General features: G+C 42.1%; 1 protein-coding gene across 4 annotated transcripts in view; it reads left to right on the top strand.

Annotated features, from left to right (window-relative positions):
• ARHGAP28 (Rho GTPase activating protein 28) overlaps positions 1-21,072 on the top strand; it is a 320,532-nt gene that overhangs the window by 235,215 nt on the left and 64,245 nt on the right. For all 4 annotated transcript variants that reach the window (XM_063923510.1, XM_063923509.1, XM_063923512.1 and 1 more), the window contains exons 4-8: positions 5,980-6,067; positions 9,224-9,372; positions 11,874-12,039; positions 12,125-12,216; positions 15,110-15,187. In XM_063923510.1, the coding sequence (XP_063779580.1) occupies positions 5,980-6,067; positions 9,224-9,372; positions 11,874-12,039; positions 12,125-12,216; positions 15,110-15,187 (573 nt within the window). The remainder of the gene's footprint in view (positions 1-5,979; positions 6,068-9,223; positions 9,373-11,873; positions 12,040-12,124; positions 12,217-15,109; positions 15,188-21,072) is intronic.

Here is a 21,072-nt window from a genome sequence, read left to right as displayed (position 1 = left end):
AACTCACAAAGAAAAATGCAAAATTCATATGGACTTCCTCTCAATCACAAGCATTTGATGACATAAAACGATGTCTGCAGGATAGTGTCACAATGTCATATTACAACACTGACTGGAAAACAGAACTTATTGTGGATGCCAGTCCTGTGGGGCTCGGAGCTATCTTGACTCAGGTGAATACACATGGGGATCATCATATTGTAGTATGTGCAAGTCGCAGTTTGACAGAGGTGGAAAAACGTTACTCTCAACCAGAAAGGGAAGTTCTTGCATTAGTCTGGGGTTGTGAACGCTTTCATCTCTATACGGCATTGACTTTACCATCCAGACTGATCATCAAGCCCTAGTGACACTTTTTGGAAATCCAAAATCCAAACAACCAGCTAGGATACAGCGATGGGGCTTACGTTTGCAGGCATACAATTTCTCCATCATTCATAGAGCTGGTGCTGACAATCCCTCAGATTACATGTCCAGACATCCTCTGCCTTCTGACATATCGCAGTCTACTTCAGTGGAGGAATATGTGAACTTTATTATTAACAATTCAATTCCTGATTCACTTACTAGTGCCAACATCAAAGAGGCTTCTTCCTCGATAAAGTTTTGTCAGCAGTAAAACACTGCATTATTTCCAATGATTGGCGACTGGGACAGTTTTTATTTTCAACTGATGAGGAACAAGAATTCCGAAACATTTCATAAACATTGTCAAGAACTTACTGTACATGATGATTCAATAATTCTCAGAGGTGACAAAGTTGTTATTCCAGCTGTTTTGAGAAAGAGGGTAATTGATATTGCCCATGCCAGTCATTTAGGAATCATAAAGACCAAACAACTTTTACATGAAAAGGTATGGTTTCCCTCCATGGAGCAACTTGTTGAATTGGAAATCCGTAACTGTATGACATGCACCCTTCTTTCTACACAAACTAGCAGTGAACCATTGCGGATGACTAATCTACCTAACAATGTCTGGGAAAATGTCGATGTTGATTTCTATGGACCATTATACAATGGTAAATACGTACTAGTGGCTGTGGATGAATATTCAAGATATCCTGTTCTTGAAATAATATCTTCAACGTCTGCCACATCTGTCTTACCAGCATTGGATAGAATATTTACTACTTATGGAATTCCAGGAACAATAAAGACTGATAATGGTCCGCCATTTCAAGGTGATAAATTTCAGCAAATTCATGAAACATTTTGGAATTCGACATCAAAAAATCACTCCCCTGTGGCCACAGGCTAATTGTCTTGTTGAACGTTTCATGCGTAATCTGGGAAAGCAAATAAAGATTTGTAAAATATCCTGAATTCCAATTCAACAATCTCTAAATCAATTTCTGAGACAATATCGCTCAGTGCCTCATTCCACAACAAATGTCCCTCCTCAGACATTAATGTTTCAAAGAAAAGTAATTAGATCCACTCTTCCAGAAATCCATTTGACACCTTCATCTAGAGATCATCAGGTTAGACAGAAGGACTCTGCCAATAAACAAAAGGCTAAACAATATGCAGACCGGAAAAGGAGAGCTATTGTTTCGGACTTACAAGAAGGAGATCGTATTCTGGTGAAACAAAAAGTAGTACGTAAGGACATGACTGCTTTTCACCCAAGTCCACAGACTGTAGTGAAAAGGAAAGGAACAATGGTTGTTGCAGGAAATGACCATCACACTGTGACAAGGAATGTGTCCCATTTCAAGAAGATATTCCCATCCTTATCTTCTGATGCACCAAGTCAAGATGATGTCAACATACCACCTATAACATCCTCAGCACCAAGTGATTCTATTGTGTCTGTTCCTTTGAGTGAAGGATCATATACTCGGACGAAAGCAGGCAGAGTCATTAAACCTCCTACAAGGCTTATTGAGCAGATATGACTTTCATCTTAAAGCTCATAATTTGTTGTTCAAAAATCTTTTTTCCAGTTTAATGTGTATTGTATATTGTGGGTTAATGTTCATGCTCAAATTCAGTCAGCATATTGTTGTATGTTTAATTGGTTGAACGTAAAATCAATTTTATGTGTTTTAAAGAAATATATTAATTTACATATATGAAAGGAAGGGGGAGATGTAGTATCTATGAAGATAGTTTATGTGCATTAGCTAGATGAGGTAGTGTACCTTTAAGAATCTGGCTGCACAGATCAACATGTGATCAGGAAGTAGAAGGAAGTAGAAGGAGAGTAAGGAGAAGGAGAGCAGCATGTGGAGTTGATGTCTATCTGTAACCATGCAAGCACTACTTACCAATAAGAAATAAAATACATAATCTTCATACTGCATGATTCATTGAAGTAAAGATGTGTACATCAGGACATAACACACCTAAACATGTTTATTGGTTAAATTGGAATAACGCATAGTGGCGCATTCACTTATTGCTCTCTCTGAGTATGATGCATCTATCGAAAACGTCACCTGTCATTGAGATTTGCCAGGGTGAGTGACTCGCAACTTCGCAAGGAAATAGTTTGCTTATAATTAGGAAACTGGACTAGAATATTTGATGTTTAACATTTACTCGAGGAATTGCAGAATTGTCTTGTTAGATAAGTTAGTTTTCTGCAAATTTTTTATCATTACAAAGGTCATGTTTGTTTAGATTTAACAGCTTTGTTTTTATGCATACATTTTAAAATATCTCTTATTTACGTGAAAAACTGAAGACTTTTAAAGGTAAATAGCATTAATTAGGTAACAGGCACTGGCATATTTATAATGGGTGCAGTGTGTGCAGTGCACATGGGCCCACAGCGCACACCCTGCATCAATTTTTTTCAATGCCTACCCTGCGGAGTCTTGCGTCGCTGGAGCGACGCTGCAGAAATGACTGGGAAAATGGCACAGTGGCCATTTTCCTGGTGTTTCACGCATGCACAGTAGGAAAATCACTGGGAAAATGTCAGCTGTGCCATTTTCCAAGAGACCTGTGCATGCGCACTAGACTCTGGGACTGCGCTAGGTCCCCTAGTGACCCTAGTTTCCAGAGTCAAGAGTGATGCCGGCTAGAGAGGAGGGAGCCCAGAAGGAGACTGCACACGAGCCTTCTCCTCTCTTAAGACGCCCCTGGTAACAGGGCTGTAACTAGGGAGGTGCAGCTGGTGTACTTGCGCAGAGCATGGAAGTCAGCCTTCAGAGCAATATTATTTGAAACTTCAATTAATGGTTTACTCTCTGCCGAAGTCCCTACGGAAGCTAATTATTGGAAACAAATTCTTGAGTGCATCCTGCATGTCGCTCTTTATATTTCTGAGCAGAGATTAGCTTTTTTTGATTCCAGTTATTGCATTGGTGACTATAATAACGTACGCTTTCTAGGTATAATCAAGCTTATAAGCATTTATGACCCAATTTTATAGAGGCGCTTCTCGGTGGTGGCGTAAGGTCACAATTGATGTATATGGATGCACCATGCTTTCTTTACCGTACATCATGCATGGAGTCGCACGGCGTGTGTGTTGCAGTGTGGTGGGTGTATATATGGTAAAAGGCGCAATCACTGAGAAATGCCATAAAGACGCACACAAACACATATTCATACAACACATAAATTACACATAGACAAAACATGTCCAACACCAGACTGGTATTAAATTTTATTTTATAATAGAGTGTAAAACCAGATATATATGTAGTATCGGGATGGAGCAAGGTAATTATCTCATGCTTAGTGTCAAAATGGTCAGGAGAATGTGTGGATTAATTCGATAGCTATGGGTAAATTGTAGCACACTGCAACGATTAGTTATGATAAAATGTATGAATATAAAGTCACATTCTATGAGAACAAAGGACATTCCTGAGAAAGCATGTGTGCAGAGAACCAGTGGTTAACCCCTATAACTGCATCTTGAAACTGGACATTGCTTGCATATGAACTGACCAATAACACACAATGAATGAGAAACCTTCCTCTCCAAGGCCAATGAAAGGAGACCGAAACCAACAACCTGTTAACTCCCACTGTTTGATATATGTAGTTTCTAGGACTTAGAGAGTTATTTGCTGTTGGTTGCTGAAGGGAAGAGATGCAGAGTCTATCTAGAAAGGAAATGTTCTATGGGACAGGGTGATGTATACTGGCTGCAACTGTTTCTTATGTAACTGTAACAATCTGTAACCCTATCTTATATTTATATATGTTATACTGAATGATATACTGTACAGATGTTATTTTGTATGCATAACTTTTAATATCAAATACATATATATATATATATCTCTGAGCGTTGGACCTCAGTAATACAATGTGTGCGACTACTTGCTTTCTCTTAAGGGACATAGCGCTGCGACGTTCAGCGAACTATTAACCTATATGGTAATAAGATGCGCCTTGCATCCGCAGTATATATTAACGCTGGCATTGAAATGTTTATTTAAAATAATATGGAAATTCACACATGTTAAACGTGTACTTAAATCGCAAGAGCCAAAAATGCCTGCAAGTTCATTACCTATTAACGCGCATACGAAACAAATTTATTGAGCTGTGTGGGTATTTCATACAATAAACAATTCTGAATGAAGTTAGAAATGCAAAATAGTTTGCTATCATACTGTAGTTGATGCAACTCCTGATAATTCTCACAAATAACAGACCAATTTTCGGTTTAAGAACGGCTTGTCATGTTTGATCTTTTGGAAAAAAAATGCTGATCGAATATTGGAAAATTTTGTAGGATTACCGTTGGATTTTCAAGCATGCATTGGCCAAGCCCACAACAATGTATCTAACATGGCTGGGAAATACAATGGAGTACAAGCAATTCTGCTTGACCAAAACTCAAACTGCATTTTTTTCAGCTGTGGAAACCACACATTAAACCAGAGGTTCCCAAACGCTGTCCTCAAGGTACCCCAATGGTCCTGGTTTTAAATGTATCCATGTTTTGCCACAGGTGACTTAATTAGCACCTTAGTAAATTTGATTTAACTATCAATGGTGAGCCATGGATATACCTAGAACCTGGACTGTTGGGGTGCCTTGAGGACCACGTTTGGGAACCTCTGCACTAAACCTTGTGGATGTCCTGGTAGGAGGCAATTACTTACTTTGGAACTATGCAACAAATGTACAATATCTTCAGTCCTTCTCCACAAAGGTGGGAAATTCTGAAAGAGCATCTCCTTGCTTTACTTCATAATATATCTAGATGGTCTGCATTCATTGATTCTGTTGGACATCATTTGCATTCTTTGGGAACGACTTTATAAAATATTGAAATTATCAATCTTACTGCACAATTTTGATCAGAAATTCAGTCCATTAATAAGTACTTGTCAAAATTTTAATCTGTTCTAATGTCATCTTTTTGGATAAAGCTACTCACAATGATTGACTAAACTACCCTTCTACATTGGACATTGAGCTTATTGAGCACGCAATACTACATTGGTCGTTTTACTAGGAAAACACTGTAGCGTAGCATTTCGTATATAAATACAGCTGCGATTGCACACAGTTTATAGGCATGCCGCATATAATTTTAAACAGCAAAAGCTGCTTGTGCATCTTAATTACATCATTTTGTGAATAAAATCATTTTAATGGAAAAAGTTGCACGAAAAGATGCTCGGCGCTACCAAGTCACGTCACAGCATGGCATGACTAGAAGGGCTGTTTAACATGCAGGGAGGATAGATGTAAGTGGACACATCTGTATGTCCTTTATTTGTCAGAGAACAGTCTTCTTTTTCCAACTTAAAATCTTCAACTCACACTGCTTATTTTGCTATAATTCAACCTCTTGATTCTCCCTAAATAACATGATTTAAGAAAACATATTTTACTGTATTGGAACCAAAATGTCCATTTGAGTGTGTTTTTTTTTTTTTTAGTTTATGAATTTTAAGATCTCTAAGTCATACCCCTTTGTTTGCAGATAATCAGGACTGTCCCATAAAGTTAAGGACCTTTGAATATGTAAAATGTTTCTCTTTTTCTTCATTGCAGACAACATTTGATTCCTTACCGGTATCTCCGCTTTCATCAAATGGGGTTCAAATCCCCATGAAAAAGTCTATTTGGAAACCTGTCACTTGTAAGTTGGATTTGGAAAACTGCATTGAAGCATATCTCCAATTTTTAAATTGATTTTTAAAATTGATTAGGGCACAGTAGCTAGGCAAGGCATACAATATTGAACAAGGCTGCCAGTTGTTATTTACAAAAAGCATAAGGGGGAGATGTATCAAATATTGGAAAGAGATAAAATGGAGAGATATAAAGTACCCAACAATCAGCTCCTAACTGACATTTTTCAAACACAGACTGTAAAATGAAAGGAGCACATTGGCTGGTACTTTATCTCTCCAAAGTTTGAAACATCTCCCCCAATGTGCGATAGCAAAGAGGTTAATATGCAAACTGGCCTCATATTCAAACAGTACTGACATTAGATCTTGACAATGTTGATAAGGCTAATTCAGATGCAGCAGGAGGTGTTTATTACAAGTAGACCCCTCCTGCTGCATTAGTGATCTGAGCTGCATCCTAGGACGCAGATATTGGACCACTGTGGCACCATCGGACAGCACCTTGTAATTGGCCAGGAAATTTCTGTCCAACAATGGGCATCCTGGCCCCTTCCCTCCCTCTGAATGGCAGCGACACATCTCCATTTACATACACACCACCAATCAGCATCAGACCGTCAATTGCTGACAATCTGATGGTGAACTGCTTCCGTCATCGCAAGACCCATTCTCGCATGTGCAGAACAGGTCATGCACATGCACAAAGTAACGATAATTGGTATTTTGTGGCTTAAGAAGCAGTTATAACCAGCTGGGCCAGCGACAGGGGAGGGTCAAAGGGGACACCTATACCGGGCCCCAAGTATCAGAGGGGCCCCAATGATACGCCACTTAGTGCCCAGTAGTGATGTCAGCTGTCTTGTCCTCTTATTGTGGGGCTTGAAGGCTGCATAGTACCTGCTGTGCGGTGCTTGTGTCTGGATACTGGGGAGTGCAGCATAGGTGAGTCTCTTCCTGGGGTAAGAGTGGCTTGGTGAGGGTTTACAGGGCTTTGGGATGGAATGCAGCATGGAGTCATTGGAGAGAGACACACTGTGGGGTGTGTGCAGGGGTGTAGCTAGGTGCCACGGTGCCTGGAGCAAGGGTATGTTTTGGCACCCCCCTCCCCTGTACTGAATTGAGGACTGGCCAACACGTGGTGGCATGTTACATTTGAAAATAAAAATAATTTTAAATTCCTAAATTAGTGATAGGGCCAGTTCTAGACCTTGTGGAGCTCAGTACAAAAGATTCCTTTGGGTGCCCCATGTTTAAAATATGGACAGTGCGCACCAAAGGCATGCAACTAAAATATAGGGGTGTAGTTTCAAGGAAAGGGGTGTGACCACAGAGTAGTACCAATTCACATAACACCGCACAGTAGTACCCCTTATACATGCGACACAATAGAGTCGCTTATACACATTTTGCCACAGTACAGCAGCTCATACACTTTACTCCACACACTAAAGCTGCTTATACGCATTACGCCACAGTAGAGCCGCTTATACACATTATGCCACACAGCAGAGCTGCTTATCCAGGTTACACCAGAGTAGAGTCGCTTAAACACGTTATGCCTTTAGAGACGCTTATACATGTTACGCCAAAGTAGAGCTCCTTATACATATTATAGCACAGTAGAGCCCCTTATACATGTCACACCAAGGTAGAGCCCCTTACACTTATTATGACATGGTAGAGCTCCGTATACATGTTAAACCATAGTAGAGAGCCATTATGGGAGTAGCTGTATTTAACTATGTGTTTAATTCAGATAAATTAAAAACACTATGTATGCCTCGACTGACCTTACCTCACAGCCCCCCAATCTCTTAATGAAAATACCCAAATGTCACCCCCACAGACCTGATAATCCCCCCAATCTCTCAATGAAAATAATGCCCCAAAGCTGACCCCGTCCCCAGATCTGATAATCTCCCAATGCCTCAATGAAAATGATACCTAGAACTACCATCTCTGACCTGATAATCCCACTATGCCTCAATGATAATAATGTCCCAGAATTGCCTGAGGTGCAGAAATAGCTGCTCCACAGCAGCTTGAGGGGCTGACAGAGGTGCTGCAGCAGCAGCAGCTGGGACAGAGAGAGGTCCTCCAGCATCAATGTAGAGAGAGGTGCTGCAGCAGCTGGGGCAGAGAGCGGTGCTGCAGCAGCTGGGGCAGAAAGAGGTGCTGTAGTAACTGAGGCAGAGAGATGTTGCAAAAGTTAGGGCAGACAGAGATTATGCAGCAACTGGGGCAGAGAGAGTTGCTGCAGCAGCTGGGCTAGACAGAGAGGTCAGCAGCAGCTGTGTCAGAGAGTGGTGCTGCAGGACAGAAGTAACCTTGCTGCACAGCCACAAGCACACATTGAGCCATATAAAGAGGACGGACAGAGCTCCAGGTTGTGCCAGCTTTCAGCATCTCGTGCTGTCGCCTCTGGCCTACCCTGTTCCCAGCCTAGTCTCAGAGTTCGAGTCAGTGTGTGCCCCCTCTGCTCCTCTTCCTTCTGCTCTGCGGCGCGCCCTCTAAATTTTCTGGAGCCTGGAGTTCGCGTTCCACCGGAGCCACCCTCGCTACACCCCTGGGTGTGTGGGAGGAAGGAGAGAGGGAGACACAGAATATGGTGTATGCAGGGGAGGAAGGAGGGATATACATATTTATATATGTTTATAGATAAATTAAGAAAAAATAAATCTCTCTCTCTCTCTCTCTCTCTCTCTATATATATATATATATATATATATATATATTTGTGTATATATATATATATATATTTATTTATTAAGTTTCTTATATGAGTGGGCCCTAGAGATATCACTCTACAGGGCCCCAAGATTTCTGTTGCCAGACCTGAATGAGGTCCAATATTATGTTGTTATATAATCTTTTTAAATAAATGCAATATATATTAACAGTTATGTACTGAAAGTTTGCACTTGCAGAGGACCCTTGTATCAATTTCATTGTTTTCAATTAGTCCACTTGCAGAACCCACAATATATGTCCATTTTATACAAGTTTCCTAATCCATAGTAATGCAATAGAAAACCATGGCTACAAACCATAGTGCATTATAATTAGCACTATTTTCTGTATTAGAAATAACTGTTCTAAGTTTTCTTTATTATTTGGAAAATAAAACAAGGAGAATATATATACTTTCTCTTATGTTTCAGCGAACAGCTGTGCATTCGAAAAAATCAGCCAATCAGTTGCAGAAGAGCTGTCTTTTGAAGTATCTTTCTCAGAGACTATTGTTATCGATGATAAAGAAAAGGAGAGGCAGAAGAACCAAAGACTGAAAAGGGATGACTGTATTTTGCCTGTAAGTACAAATGGAAAAATGTATTAAATGTTGTCCTTTCTTGGATAAACTATTGCTTGTAGTATGAAAATGTAAAAACAGAAATCTGCTGTTGTATAAATTGCTGTCAACAGAAAGTGTTAAAATATTTTTCCTATAGTGGCCCTAAACCCTAGCCAGAGCCCTGGGGATGCTATATAAAGCAATTATTCCCAGGATTCTTATAGTTTTCTAGTGCCGATTGGGCATATTAATATTGTTAACCATTTTTAAATGACTGTAGGGAACCATCTTTAAATAACTGTAGGGGTAGAGGGCGGGATGGGGAACCAGTGAACCAATCACATGCGTCTAATATTTCCCAGCATCTGTTTGCGGCCACTCAGTAAATGTTTCCTGGCTGGAGGCATGAAAGAAAAGGTAAGTCAATTGAATCCACCCTTCTGTATTACCTATAATCATACTCTGGCAGGAATCTCATAGACCGGATTAAAATCCAAGATACATTTATTTCCAACCACAGGCAGTTACACAAGCAGGTGCAGGATTCACAGGTCAGTTACAGCAAATCAGAGTTCACATAGTCTTTAAAATGCATACACAAGTTCTCCAGTGGAATATAAGGTCAAGAACCCCTAACAGTAGCCACCCCCTGGACTATTATCTGGGCAGCTTGTCCACCATCAGGAGCAATGCTTATTGTGTTTGAAACCCTTTTAGCACAAACTGACAGGTGCCTGTAATCAGCTGCTTCTCAACCCTAGCTAACAGCAACACCTGGCCTGGTTTCTTTCCAGCCACAGTCCTGCAGTGCTAACACGTACTGTATCAGATTTGTGCTGTCTTTGTCAGAGTACTTTTTTAATTCTGGTTTCATTTCAGTTTAATAGTTTACACTCTAGTTACCTTATCTAGCAACTAGTCACATTTTCTTTCCTAAATCATTAGTAATTGCTGATTTTAAAATAAAGCTGTTCCTCTTTTGTCCAGCTGTTACTTCCTTTTACTGCCTATATTTGAACGTACCACAGCAATTAGTGCATATTAATTAATTATCAAATGTATCTGTACAGGTGATGCTGCAACAGTGTTTATGTTGGGAATGACTGAATTACATGTTAGCTGTGTTTTGACAAAAGCACTGTACATAAAAACTTTTCTGCTCCCTGAATGCATCATATAGGTCGGTAAACGGGCTTCTTCACTTGTATCAGTCACGTTCTAGGAAAGCGATCCATTAGTACTGAATATATCATGCTATATAATTTTTAAGAACACATTGGGGCTCATGTAGAGTTAGATGGAGTTTGCGTACATGTTTAGCATATGCACTTGGTTCAGAACAATAGTAGATGTGACTGGCATTATCCCCCACAGAATAAAATACACATTATACCTCAAGAAATATCCCTCACAGAAAAGAAAAAAACATATTAACCCCAAACAGAAAAAAAATGCCCAGCCCAACATAGAAGACTTACCTTACCTTACGATTCCCTGAAGGAGAGGAGCTCCCAGTGCCTCCCTGGCAGTCCATCAGTGCCTGCACTGCAGCCTCAGTGCTATCTCCAGCCCAGCATGTGGTATGGTGGATGAATGAGTGACCTATGATATCACACCGCTACATTATCTAAGATCACAACCCATGACACGTCAGACCTGCAGGATGATGCCAGAGCTGTTCAGACAAAAATAGAGTTGGCAATGCGGTTGCCTCCAGCACCACCAGACTGGCCTTCGAGCCAGCATTGTTCCTTAGTGCCCCCGACAGCTGGCGCCCAGAGGAAAATGTCTCCATTGCCTCCGGGAGTTCTGCCACTGGTTATACCACTTTCACACCTAAAAGCAGGCTCCAACTCGGGACACTGACCACAGGGTTGGGGCCAGTCAACCTAATGCTTGTTGACTATATGGGGTGAAATGAATTCCAAACTGAAAAAAATATATATTTATATAAGGAAGCTATTTTTCTCATTGATGTTCTCCTGCTATCATCATCTCAGGTGCAAGGAATGCAATGGTGTTAAATAGCTAGAGAAGCTATAGCTGTAGAACCCCGATGAATTTTATCACTAGTGGGAATTAGTTATTACCAGGGCATAGTTTTTGTTGTTGTTTTTTACTTTAATAGATGAATTAAAATTATAAGAATAGAAAAGGGGATCTTAAAATGATATGGACATACAATTTAAGTGGATTAAACCAAGAAATATTTTCATTTGCGTTTGCGTTAGAGACTGAGTAGAGTTGGTTGCAATATATTTTTTCTCCTTAAAAAAGGGCTACAAACAGCTTCTGCTAATAACAGTCAACTAGTCATTTCTTTCTGCATACTGTAACAGTATATCCTTAGACGTTGACTTTCATTTATGAATATATTGTCGCTTTCACATTTCTGAATAGATCATTTTTGCGTGAAGATTTAAAGCAAAGTCTGTTTATTTATGTTAGCTTTTTCATTTTATTTTAAAAGCCACTTCCAAGCTTTCAAGGAAATTACTTGTTCTGTCATTATCTTTCAGAAATTCATTGTGTGGAAAAGTAGGTTTGGGCTTACTGAGGTTGAAGATTTGTCTCAAGAAGACATGAAGAAAATTCGGTACCTCTCGCTAATTGAATTAACAGCGTTTTTTGATGCTTTGGGAATTGAATTAAAGAGGAATAGAGTGATAAGAATCAAAGGAAGAGGTATAGTCTAAGGTTGTGTTGGCTGTTTGATGCGTTACAGGTAACGTTGCAAAATTGCAATGATTGCTTTTTATATTTTCTTCAGAAAATGGCCTTTTTGGAGTTCCTTTGACAACATTACTGGAAAACGATCAAAAGAAAGTGCCCGGAACAAAAGTCCCCTTGATCTTTCAAAAGGTAAGTACTAAATAATAATGCAGCACAAATAGCATGACAATGTTTTGCTAACAGTGAGAAATATTTAAGTGCATCACACAATAGCTGTACCTCAGATTATGCACTATTATTTGTCTGAACATTATTGCACTGATGCTGAGCATTTCGAATTGCATAAATACACAAATTGGATCTGTGACTGGTCAGACAGTAGACTGCATGTATATGCACATACAGTATGCTGATTTACCTGAATCTGACAGCAGTAGGCTGCCGCACAGAGCGCAGAGGTCTGTGAGTGGCACCATTGCCAATCCACTGCCCTTGCTTCAGCGGAGCACCCTGCAGCTAGGATCTCTGTTGCAGCACTTCTGTAGCATGCTTTAGATGCTCCAGACAGTCAAACTGGAGCATGTACAGCTAATCAGAGTGTAATCAGGACACCCCCTGTGCGTAACGTGATGACATTATGAATGTGACATCATGGCGTCAGGCGCTCAGTGGGCAGGTCAACACTTGAGCCCTGTTACAGTTCTGGTTTCAAGCGTCAGAAAGAGATAAAGTGTAGACTTTGTAGAGAGATAAAATAGCAGCTCATTTTTACATACTGTGGGATTCCTGTACTAAGGGTAGCCAAATGAAAAAGGCAGAGAAAATCCCTGAACATATTGCTTCTCTGTCCTCTACCAGCTAGCACTAAGAGCAGGCTACAATATCACACTGACATAGACACCTATTTGACCCAGCTGTTACTAAGGTGACATGTCACTTACTGTCTAGCGCTGGCTTCATCACCTGTAGCTGCCGTTATATCATACCTCCCAACATGACCCACTCCAGGAGGGATACAATGCTCTGCTCCTGGACTTTTCTCTTAATGTATGATCACCGACACCTGTGTTGAACAGGTTAATGGATAAGAAAGGTGTTTCACAACAGATGATATCAATCTTACATTAAGAGGGAAGTCCAGGAGCAGAGCATTCTGTCCCTCCTGGAGAGGGTCATGTTGGGAGGTATGGTTATATGTATCTCCTCAGTGGAGAAGCAGGAAAGCACTTTGTCATTTTGGCCGCTTGCCAGTAAAGTTTTGAATTTTTTTTTTTACTGCTTCAGCTGAACAGGATGGGAGAGATGTGAGCCCGCAGTGCAGTCATCATGATATATGTCTCTGCTGTCTCCGCCGAGTGGCTGACTTTGCGCTCACTCTCCTTGGTGGGGATATTTTTAATAAAAATCATGGTAGTTGCCCCCTGCTTTGCAATGATAACAGTTGAAGCAGGAGCTGCTTTTGTCCACGATAAGTGGAGTTTTAGTACATGGACCCCAGTGTTTAACCACTAAACTGACAATTTCCCCCCCAAAAAAAACACTCAGAAATTGTCATTTTTTTTTATGAGTGAATTAGGTGAAGGAACATAAATTAAACCTTATCCAAAATGATTTTAGTTAAAAAAAAAAAATGAAGGAAAAATTTTGGGGGATTTTTTTTTTTATATTCTTTACTCCTCAAATATCGTAACATCAGTCAGGAAGATTGGTAACATCGGAACATTGGTAACATCACGACCATTGCGACGTTACTTTTAACACCCCAGACAGTTGCCAGGTACACGGGGGGGGCTGGGGGGGGCTTGGGGGGGGTTGGTTTACACTTCCCCAGCGGCTGCTATTGTCTGCAGCCGCTGGAGGGGGTGGGGGGTCCTGCCATGCTGACCGATCAGCAGTGATTGGCAGCACGGCAAACACTGGGGGAGGGTGCAGGGAGGCAGACCTTCCAGTCCCTATGAGAGCAGTAGTGGACCGAAGTTTCCTTTCTCTGCCGCTGCTAACACAGTTTATCTGACTGGTGGCATCCTGTGCGACCAGGTCAGATAAAACACTTGCTGGTATGATTACATCTGATGCGATAACCAGGCACGTGGTTAAAAAATGACAGGAGCTGATTGGTTGGTACTTCATCTCTCTCAACTTTATCTCTCTCCAAGCTTTGATAAATCTACCCCAGAAAAAAACTAAATTGTGTCTGTGGTCCCCACCTACGACTGGAAAGGTGGGATGAAGGAGAAAAGCATGTTCTAACATAGTACAGTAAGGAGCGTTCTACCAGCTGTAATCAAGATTTTTTTTATATTGTATTTATGCGATCAAAATAAATGTTTTAGGACACTTTTAATTTCATTAATGTTTTGTTTGTATTAGCTGGGAGTCGATGACATCATCAGGTATTTTATTGTAATTATATCAACATTGCCCAGCATAAGCAGCTGCATTACAGTAACATTGTTGATCAGTAAGAGACTCAGGTTTACTGGGTTTCTCAATTTTTCTACTGCTCATTAGTACAGCTTAGGGATGGCCATCAGTGGGTTATCCATCAGTGTCATGAAATCATCGATATGGGACCAACGATTGTTTACGCCTATAGATGGATCCCTGCAGAGGAGAAAAGCAGGCAACAGACCAGTTACTGAACAGGGTGGGACTTAGTGGTAGGACAAGCTCAGTTCATCTGTGCCATTTGAATACAAAAAAACAAAGCTATTGATCATTGGATTTTCTCCATAAATGGCATTGACCATTGATGGCAAACTGTCGATAATTGTCAGTGGCCATCCCTGTAGCAGACATCTCTTCTCATCACCACTTGTCACGGAACATTTGATGTTTAGTAACTACCCCTAGTAGTACCAGCAAAGAGGAGCAATAGCAGCATGTACCACCTTTTATTTACAGTTACATTTGCTGTTTGTTCCCCAAGGTTTAACCTATATAATCCAAAGTGTGCACATTTTTTCCAAAAGGGAAGTCGTGCAGAGAAAGAGAAGTGTCAATCTAAAGAAATCCCATATTTTTTATCTTATGTTTAATGCATCATTATTGTAACAGCTGATATGTACTTTATATAATTCAGTTATTGCAGCGACTTGAGGAGACAGGTTTGGAAACAGAAGGAATACTGCGGGTACCAGGCTCTGCCTCTAGGGTTAAGGTAAATGTTCAGCTTCTTCACTGTTGTTCTGCATGGTGCCACATTTATTTATTTCTAACACTGAGGTACATGTGTATGTGACAAATGAACATGGGCAGAAGTATAACCATTACAGGTGGTACACTGACTGGTTTTGGGTCCAATAGGTGTGGTGGGCTTGGCGATGCCATTCCTCCAGCTACTCTGTTCCCTGCTCTGCACTTCTGTGCTCTGGGGGCAGTACATGCTCAGCGATGTACCCATGTCCTTACTTTCTATAAGTATGTAATATTTTAACATTTATTTTGCATACTGTGCATACTTCACAAATAGACAACAAACACAATAAAAATGTTGGGGGTCCTGGCAATATTTCTCCATCTCCTCCATATTTCCCCACTCTGATATTCAGATGAAACATCGCTGTCGGGATTGTGCCGGCCGGGATTCCGTTGTCGGTATTCCGACCGCCGGTATTCCGTCCGGCGGGATCTTGACCGCATCCCGGGTACATTGATGAAAATTTCTTCACAGGTAAAATATGGTGTCTCTCAAAACAACCAATCAAATTCTGTTTGTCATTTTGTTTAGCACAGTTTGCAGTTGTCAAATTGGTTACTATGGGTAACTCCGCCTTTTTTCGTGGGCACCAGCCTTCTTATATGTTCCAGACAGTTGAGCAATTGGTTGATATTATAACCAGTGTTTTGATTTTTCCCCAAAAAAGTGGTGAAGGATTTTGGCTGGTTTTGTAATTTGACTGTTTTGCACATACTGTATGGGCAGATGTGGGAGTAATGTTCTGCACATGTAGGATTGTTTGAAATGTTTCTGGCTTGCATTCATAGTGTAACATTAATTCATCAGGATGAAAGCTGTCACAAGGATGAATTAGACAGAAAATGACAAAAAAAATTAAACTTATACAGATTTTTTTTTTAACAAAAATTTCAGTTGTTTGGAAGTTGTAACAGTTCCAAAATTGTTGGCTGAGTGAAACACATGGTCCCAATTATAAAGGCCCATTGCGGCTTATTTAATGTAATTTACTGTTTGTTTTAGAGAAATGAAATAGAATTCCTAACAAATCAATGTGTATGTATATATATATTTTATATATACTTTTGGGCGCCAGCGAATGAGCAGCACAGTGCAGCTCTAATGGAACTTTAACAGGGATCTTTGGGGGTAATACACACTGGATCACTGCAGAGACAGCACACAGCCGCTGTGACCCGAGACGCGGCAGGTAGCCGTCTGCCAGTGCAGCTATGCTGTGCAGGCAGGGAGCTACTCAGCGGGTGCAAAAGCATTGCAACCGTGCGATGCTTTTGCAACCTTGCAGGGGGTAGGGACTGACATGCGGGGCGGACTAGCCCTGTGCTGGGCGTCCCCCCACATGTCAGAGTAACTGATAATATATGTGCTAAATTTAGCACATCTACGACCAGATCTGAATCACCCCCTTTGATCTCTATGGCTATTGCTAGGGTATAGCCACTTTAGGCAATCAGGATGAATGCTCAACAGAGTTGCTAAAAAATCCATTGGTGCTCCATTGCTCACTCACCCTGCATTGCCCCAATAAGCCAGATGAAAATCCCTTTCGATCAAAGGCCAGTTTTAGCTGTATTATGTTAATGACAGCGGAATGAAACACAGCCCAAGTACATGGTTAAGGCTGCACCCCTTAGTAACTATTCACACTTAGGGGGTCATTCCGAGTTTATCACACGTAGCAACTTTTTGCTGCTCGTGTGATCAACTAGACGCTGCCTACGGGCAGAGCCGGATTAAGGGGGGGGTCCCGGGGATACGTACCCCGGGCCCCCCTTTCTAAAAGGGCCCCCTGTCACACCACAGATCGGATCTCTCTTCCGATCCGATCTGTGGTGCTGCGCTCTCGTCCGCACTGCAGCCGTACAGACAGGACAGCTGAGCGACGGCTCAGCTGTCCAATAATGTATGACTGAAGTAGTCTGCCCCAATGGCTGAGCGGCAGGCTGCTTCACTCGTACATGATTGGAGAGCTGAGCCGTCGCTCAGCTGTCTGTGCGGTTGGCGGGGACAGGAGCGCAGTGTGATCGTGCTGTGGCAGGTATGTGACACCCGCCTCCCCCCCTTCCCTTCCCTTCTCTTCTCTTCTCTTGAATAGGGGCAGACGCGCACGCAGGGGGGGTTTCTGAGTACCTAGAACCCCCCCCCTGGCCGTCGATCCATCAGAACTGCCGCTATTTATTTATTTTTTCCACTAAGGAGGTCAGGCTGGCTGTACCCATAACGCAGCTGCGGCAGCTGCTTCCTAACATTGTCAGCGATTGGCTGGCCGCTGGCTGGCTGCCTGTAGGGGGAGCTGCAGCGGCAGCTCCTCTCAGTCACTTGTCAATTTGAGAGGGATTCAGGTGAGGTGGAGGGGAAACAGCTGAACAAGAGAGGCAGTAACTTACTGTCTCCGCCACTCCTACTGACTACAGCCAGGTTTGTGCCTCGTTAATCGTTGGGACTTTGTGGAGGTGGGGTAGTGTATAATAAATTATGGTGGCAGGGTGAGGAATGTCATGTCCCGAATACCAAAGCATTTGTTAATGTGGATGTGTGTGTTGTATGTGTCTACTGTGTGTATGTGTATGCTATATTTGTGTATATACTATATATATCTATATATATGTTTGTATGTATGCTGTGTGTCTGTGTATGCTACTGTATGTGTGTAAATGCTGTGTGTGTATATACTGAATGTATGTATGCTGTATGTATGTATGTGTATGTATACCGTATATATGTGTGTGTGTGTGTGTGTATATATATGTGTGTGTGTGTGTGTGTGTGTGTGTGTGTGTGTGTGTGTGTGTGTGTGTGTGTGTGTGTGTGTGTATAATCTCCATGCATAACACACACGTATGGAAACCCCCCTATGAAAATCCTGCGTTTGCCACTGAGGGGCCCCCATGCTCTTAATCCGGCTCTGCCTACGGGGGAGTGTATTTTAGCATAGCAAGGCTGTGATCGCTTATGCAGCCCTGCTATGCTAAAAAAGTTTTGTGCAGAACAAGACTAGCGCTGCAGTTACTTACCCTGTGCGATGGATCCAGCGATGAAGGTCCCGGAATTGACGTCAGACAACCACCCTCCAAACGCTTTTACACGCCTGAGTTCGGATCTCCACGCCCTCCAAACGGTGAGTATCCGCCCCGGAACGCCTCCTCACTGTCAATCTTCTTGCGATTGCGCTAGCGATCACTTTCTTCTTTCTTCTGGGCATTGCCCGGCGACGGGTGTCGCTGGGCAACGACACGTGTGCGCATTGCGGGCATCGCGCATGCGCATTTCTGACCCATTCGCACAGCAGCGATGAACAGCAGCGATCGAACGGGTTGGAATGAACCCCTTAGTACTAGAGGATATGGGATACATTTGAACTTTTTTCAGTTTTATACATAACATATTATAGGTATGTGTCACTTCTCCTGTGAGCACTAAGGGTGGTATCCAATTAGGAGCGATTGAACATGGGGTGCGAAAAATGGAAGCTCTTTGCGTTTTTTCATTATGTTTCACCAAGATTTTTTTACGTGGTATCCAATTAGATCTCCCATTAAAAAAAAAACATGTTTCTGTGTGAAAATGCACAGGTTTAGGGAAACCTGTGTGTTTTCGCTTCCGCGGATCCAAGAAGCCAGCGCTTATCGGGGATTGTGCTTCGCCTGCCTGTGGCAGGTGAAACAGAATGTTAATAAACCGTGGACCCCACCAGTAAGTGCCCCATGCCAGCTGCAGCAGCAGCAGTAGCCAGGGACTGTAGGGAGGTGCGGCAGGAGCCAGCATTCAGCCCCATGACCCACACACTTCCCTCTGGTTATGTGACCAGGGGGCCGGAGCTGTCTGGGGCCGGAACTGTTGGTGCTGCAAAAGGTAATAGGATAGCCCTAAGCGATATTATTACACATGGTAATGTATCAGGGTAATTGGATATCCCCCTTGGCTTCATTGTTGGAAATTATTTAGTTGTGATGTAAGAATATAAGCATTCTTAGAATGGTTCTATAAATAACAGAACTACAAATGTTGCTTTGGAAGATGACCCTATAGATTTTTGTTATTAGTCCTTACCATTTCTAGAACCCTCCCCTGTTCTAATTTAATTTACAGGGTTACAAAAGATAGTAGAAATATATGAAACACTTCTATACGGTTTGCTTAATGATGTCTCTGATATGTGGTCCAGATGCCTTTATAATTGCCAACAGTGGATCAATGTGTTTATCTGAAATAAAAACAAACAAACAAACAAACAAACTATCTAGCGCATTATCCTTTAAACTATATACATTTTTTCGTGGACAAAGGAATAAAAGATCATGTAAAATAATTAGTACCTTGCACCTACCAGATCATAGCTTGTGTGGCAGCATGTGATAGGATACAATGTAAACAGTCTCTGCTGGGCAGTAAAACCCGAGACCGCCCGAGTTGCTATAGTAGCTACACTTACTACTCCCTGAACTGGTCAGAACTCTAGGATCATGTGCACATTCTCTGACAGATATCTATCCCCTCTTGCAATGATTGTTTATGTTCACTTGTTCATTGTTTATGTTTACTGTGCACAGCCTGAGGGGTCTAAGGGGATCGGTATGGGATCCCGGTGTACAAAATGCCGGCTGTCACCATACCGACAGTGGCATCCCGTCCGCCAGAATGCCAGTAGCGGAGCGAGTGCATAGATGACCCTTGCTGGCTCGCCGCTCTGCGGGCTCTGTTCTCCCTCTATGGGTGTAGTGAACACCCACAGAGGGAGAGTCACCTACCTCTCCGGTGTTCCAGTGGTGGCACTGTACCCCTGTTTGGATTTTGGAGTCTGAATGCTCCTGGCAAGGAGAAGGACATGACATCACCTTCCCCCATGAATTATATAATAATTTTTGCAGAAATGTGGCCATCCTTAATCTATAGGGCATATTATTGAAGACCCTGCCCGTGGTGGGACAATGGACTTAGTGGGCCTTAAGGGAAACTGAAGATGAGCTTGTGTAGTAACAGTGGCAGGAGGGTAAGGGTGGTGGGAAAGAAGGATGGGAAAGAGGGGGACAGGAGAGGTATATTAAGACAGGGGATAGAAGAGGGTGGTCCACCAAGAGGCAAGGTGTGAGGCCTTGTAGGATATATTCAAACCTGAGGGAAAAAAAGAGAATGAAAGGAGAGCATGACCTGCATTAGAGTGTATTGTTTTGGAGGGAGATGGGAAACACTAGTCACTTCCCTTCGTGACCTGATCATGCCTCCACCACCTGTTGAATCAGTAAGGAAAGTAACCACTACTGTGATGGCAGGGTGCAGCTCCTAGTTTCCTCTGTCCTGTTCTAGTGGTGACAAGGTCTAAGATAGCAAGCTGCGGGCTCCATAATTCTAAATCTTCACTGCCAATGTCACTTTTATCATCATCATTTATAGTAGAGATGAGCGGGATTGGTTCTCAGAGAACCAAGCCCACTCCAATTTCCGGGATCCGAGCAGGGACTTGGATCTTCCAGGAGTCCTCAAATCTGAAAATGAAGCAAAAAGTTATCTTAATGCATCGGGCTTTTAATTCAAACGATCTCATGGAAATTAATTGCCTGACCACTGATTGGCTGAGAGAGCCATTCTCACTGCTCTCAGCCAATGGATCCCAGCATTCTCATACCCACAGGTGCAGAGACACTGCAGTGCTCGATCCATCATCATCCTCAAAGACCGGGCTTTTACCATTGGGGGGACCCTCCTGCCTTGTGTCACTTCAAATGCACTACTACAGCTCGCATGTCTACCTACACTGTATCCGACCCGCACTGTATCCGACACACACTGTAACCCGCACTGTATCCAACGAACACTGTATTTTCATCTGACACGCACTGACGCACTGT

This window comes from Pseudophryne corroboree, chromosome 5, assembly GCF_028390025.1.
Source record: "Pseudophryne corroboree isolate aPseCor3 chromosome 5, aPseCor3.hap2, whole genome shotgun sequence".
NCBI lineage: Eukaryota > Metazoa > Chordata > Amphibia > Anura > Myobatrachidae > Pseudophryne > Pseudophryne corroboree.
This window is presented reverse-complemented; position numbering and strand designations above follow the sequence as displayed.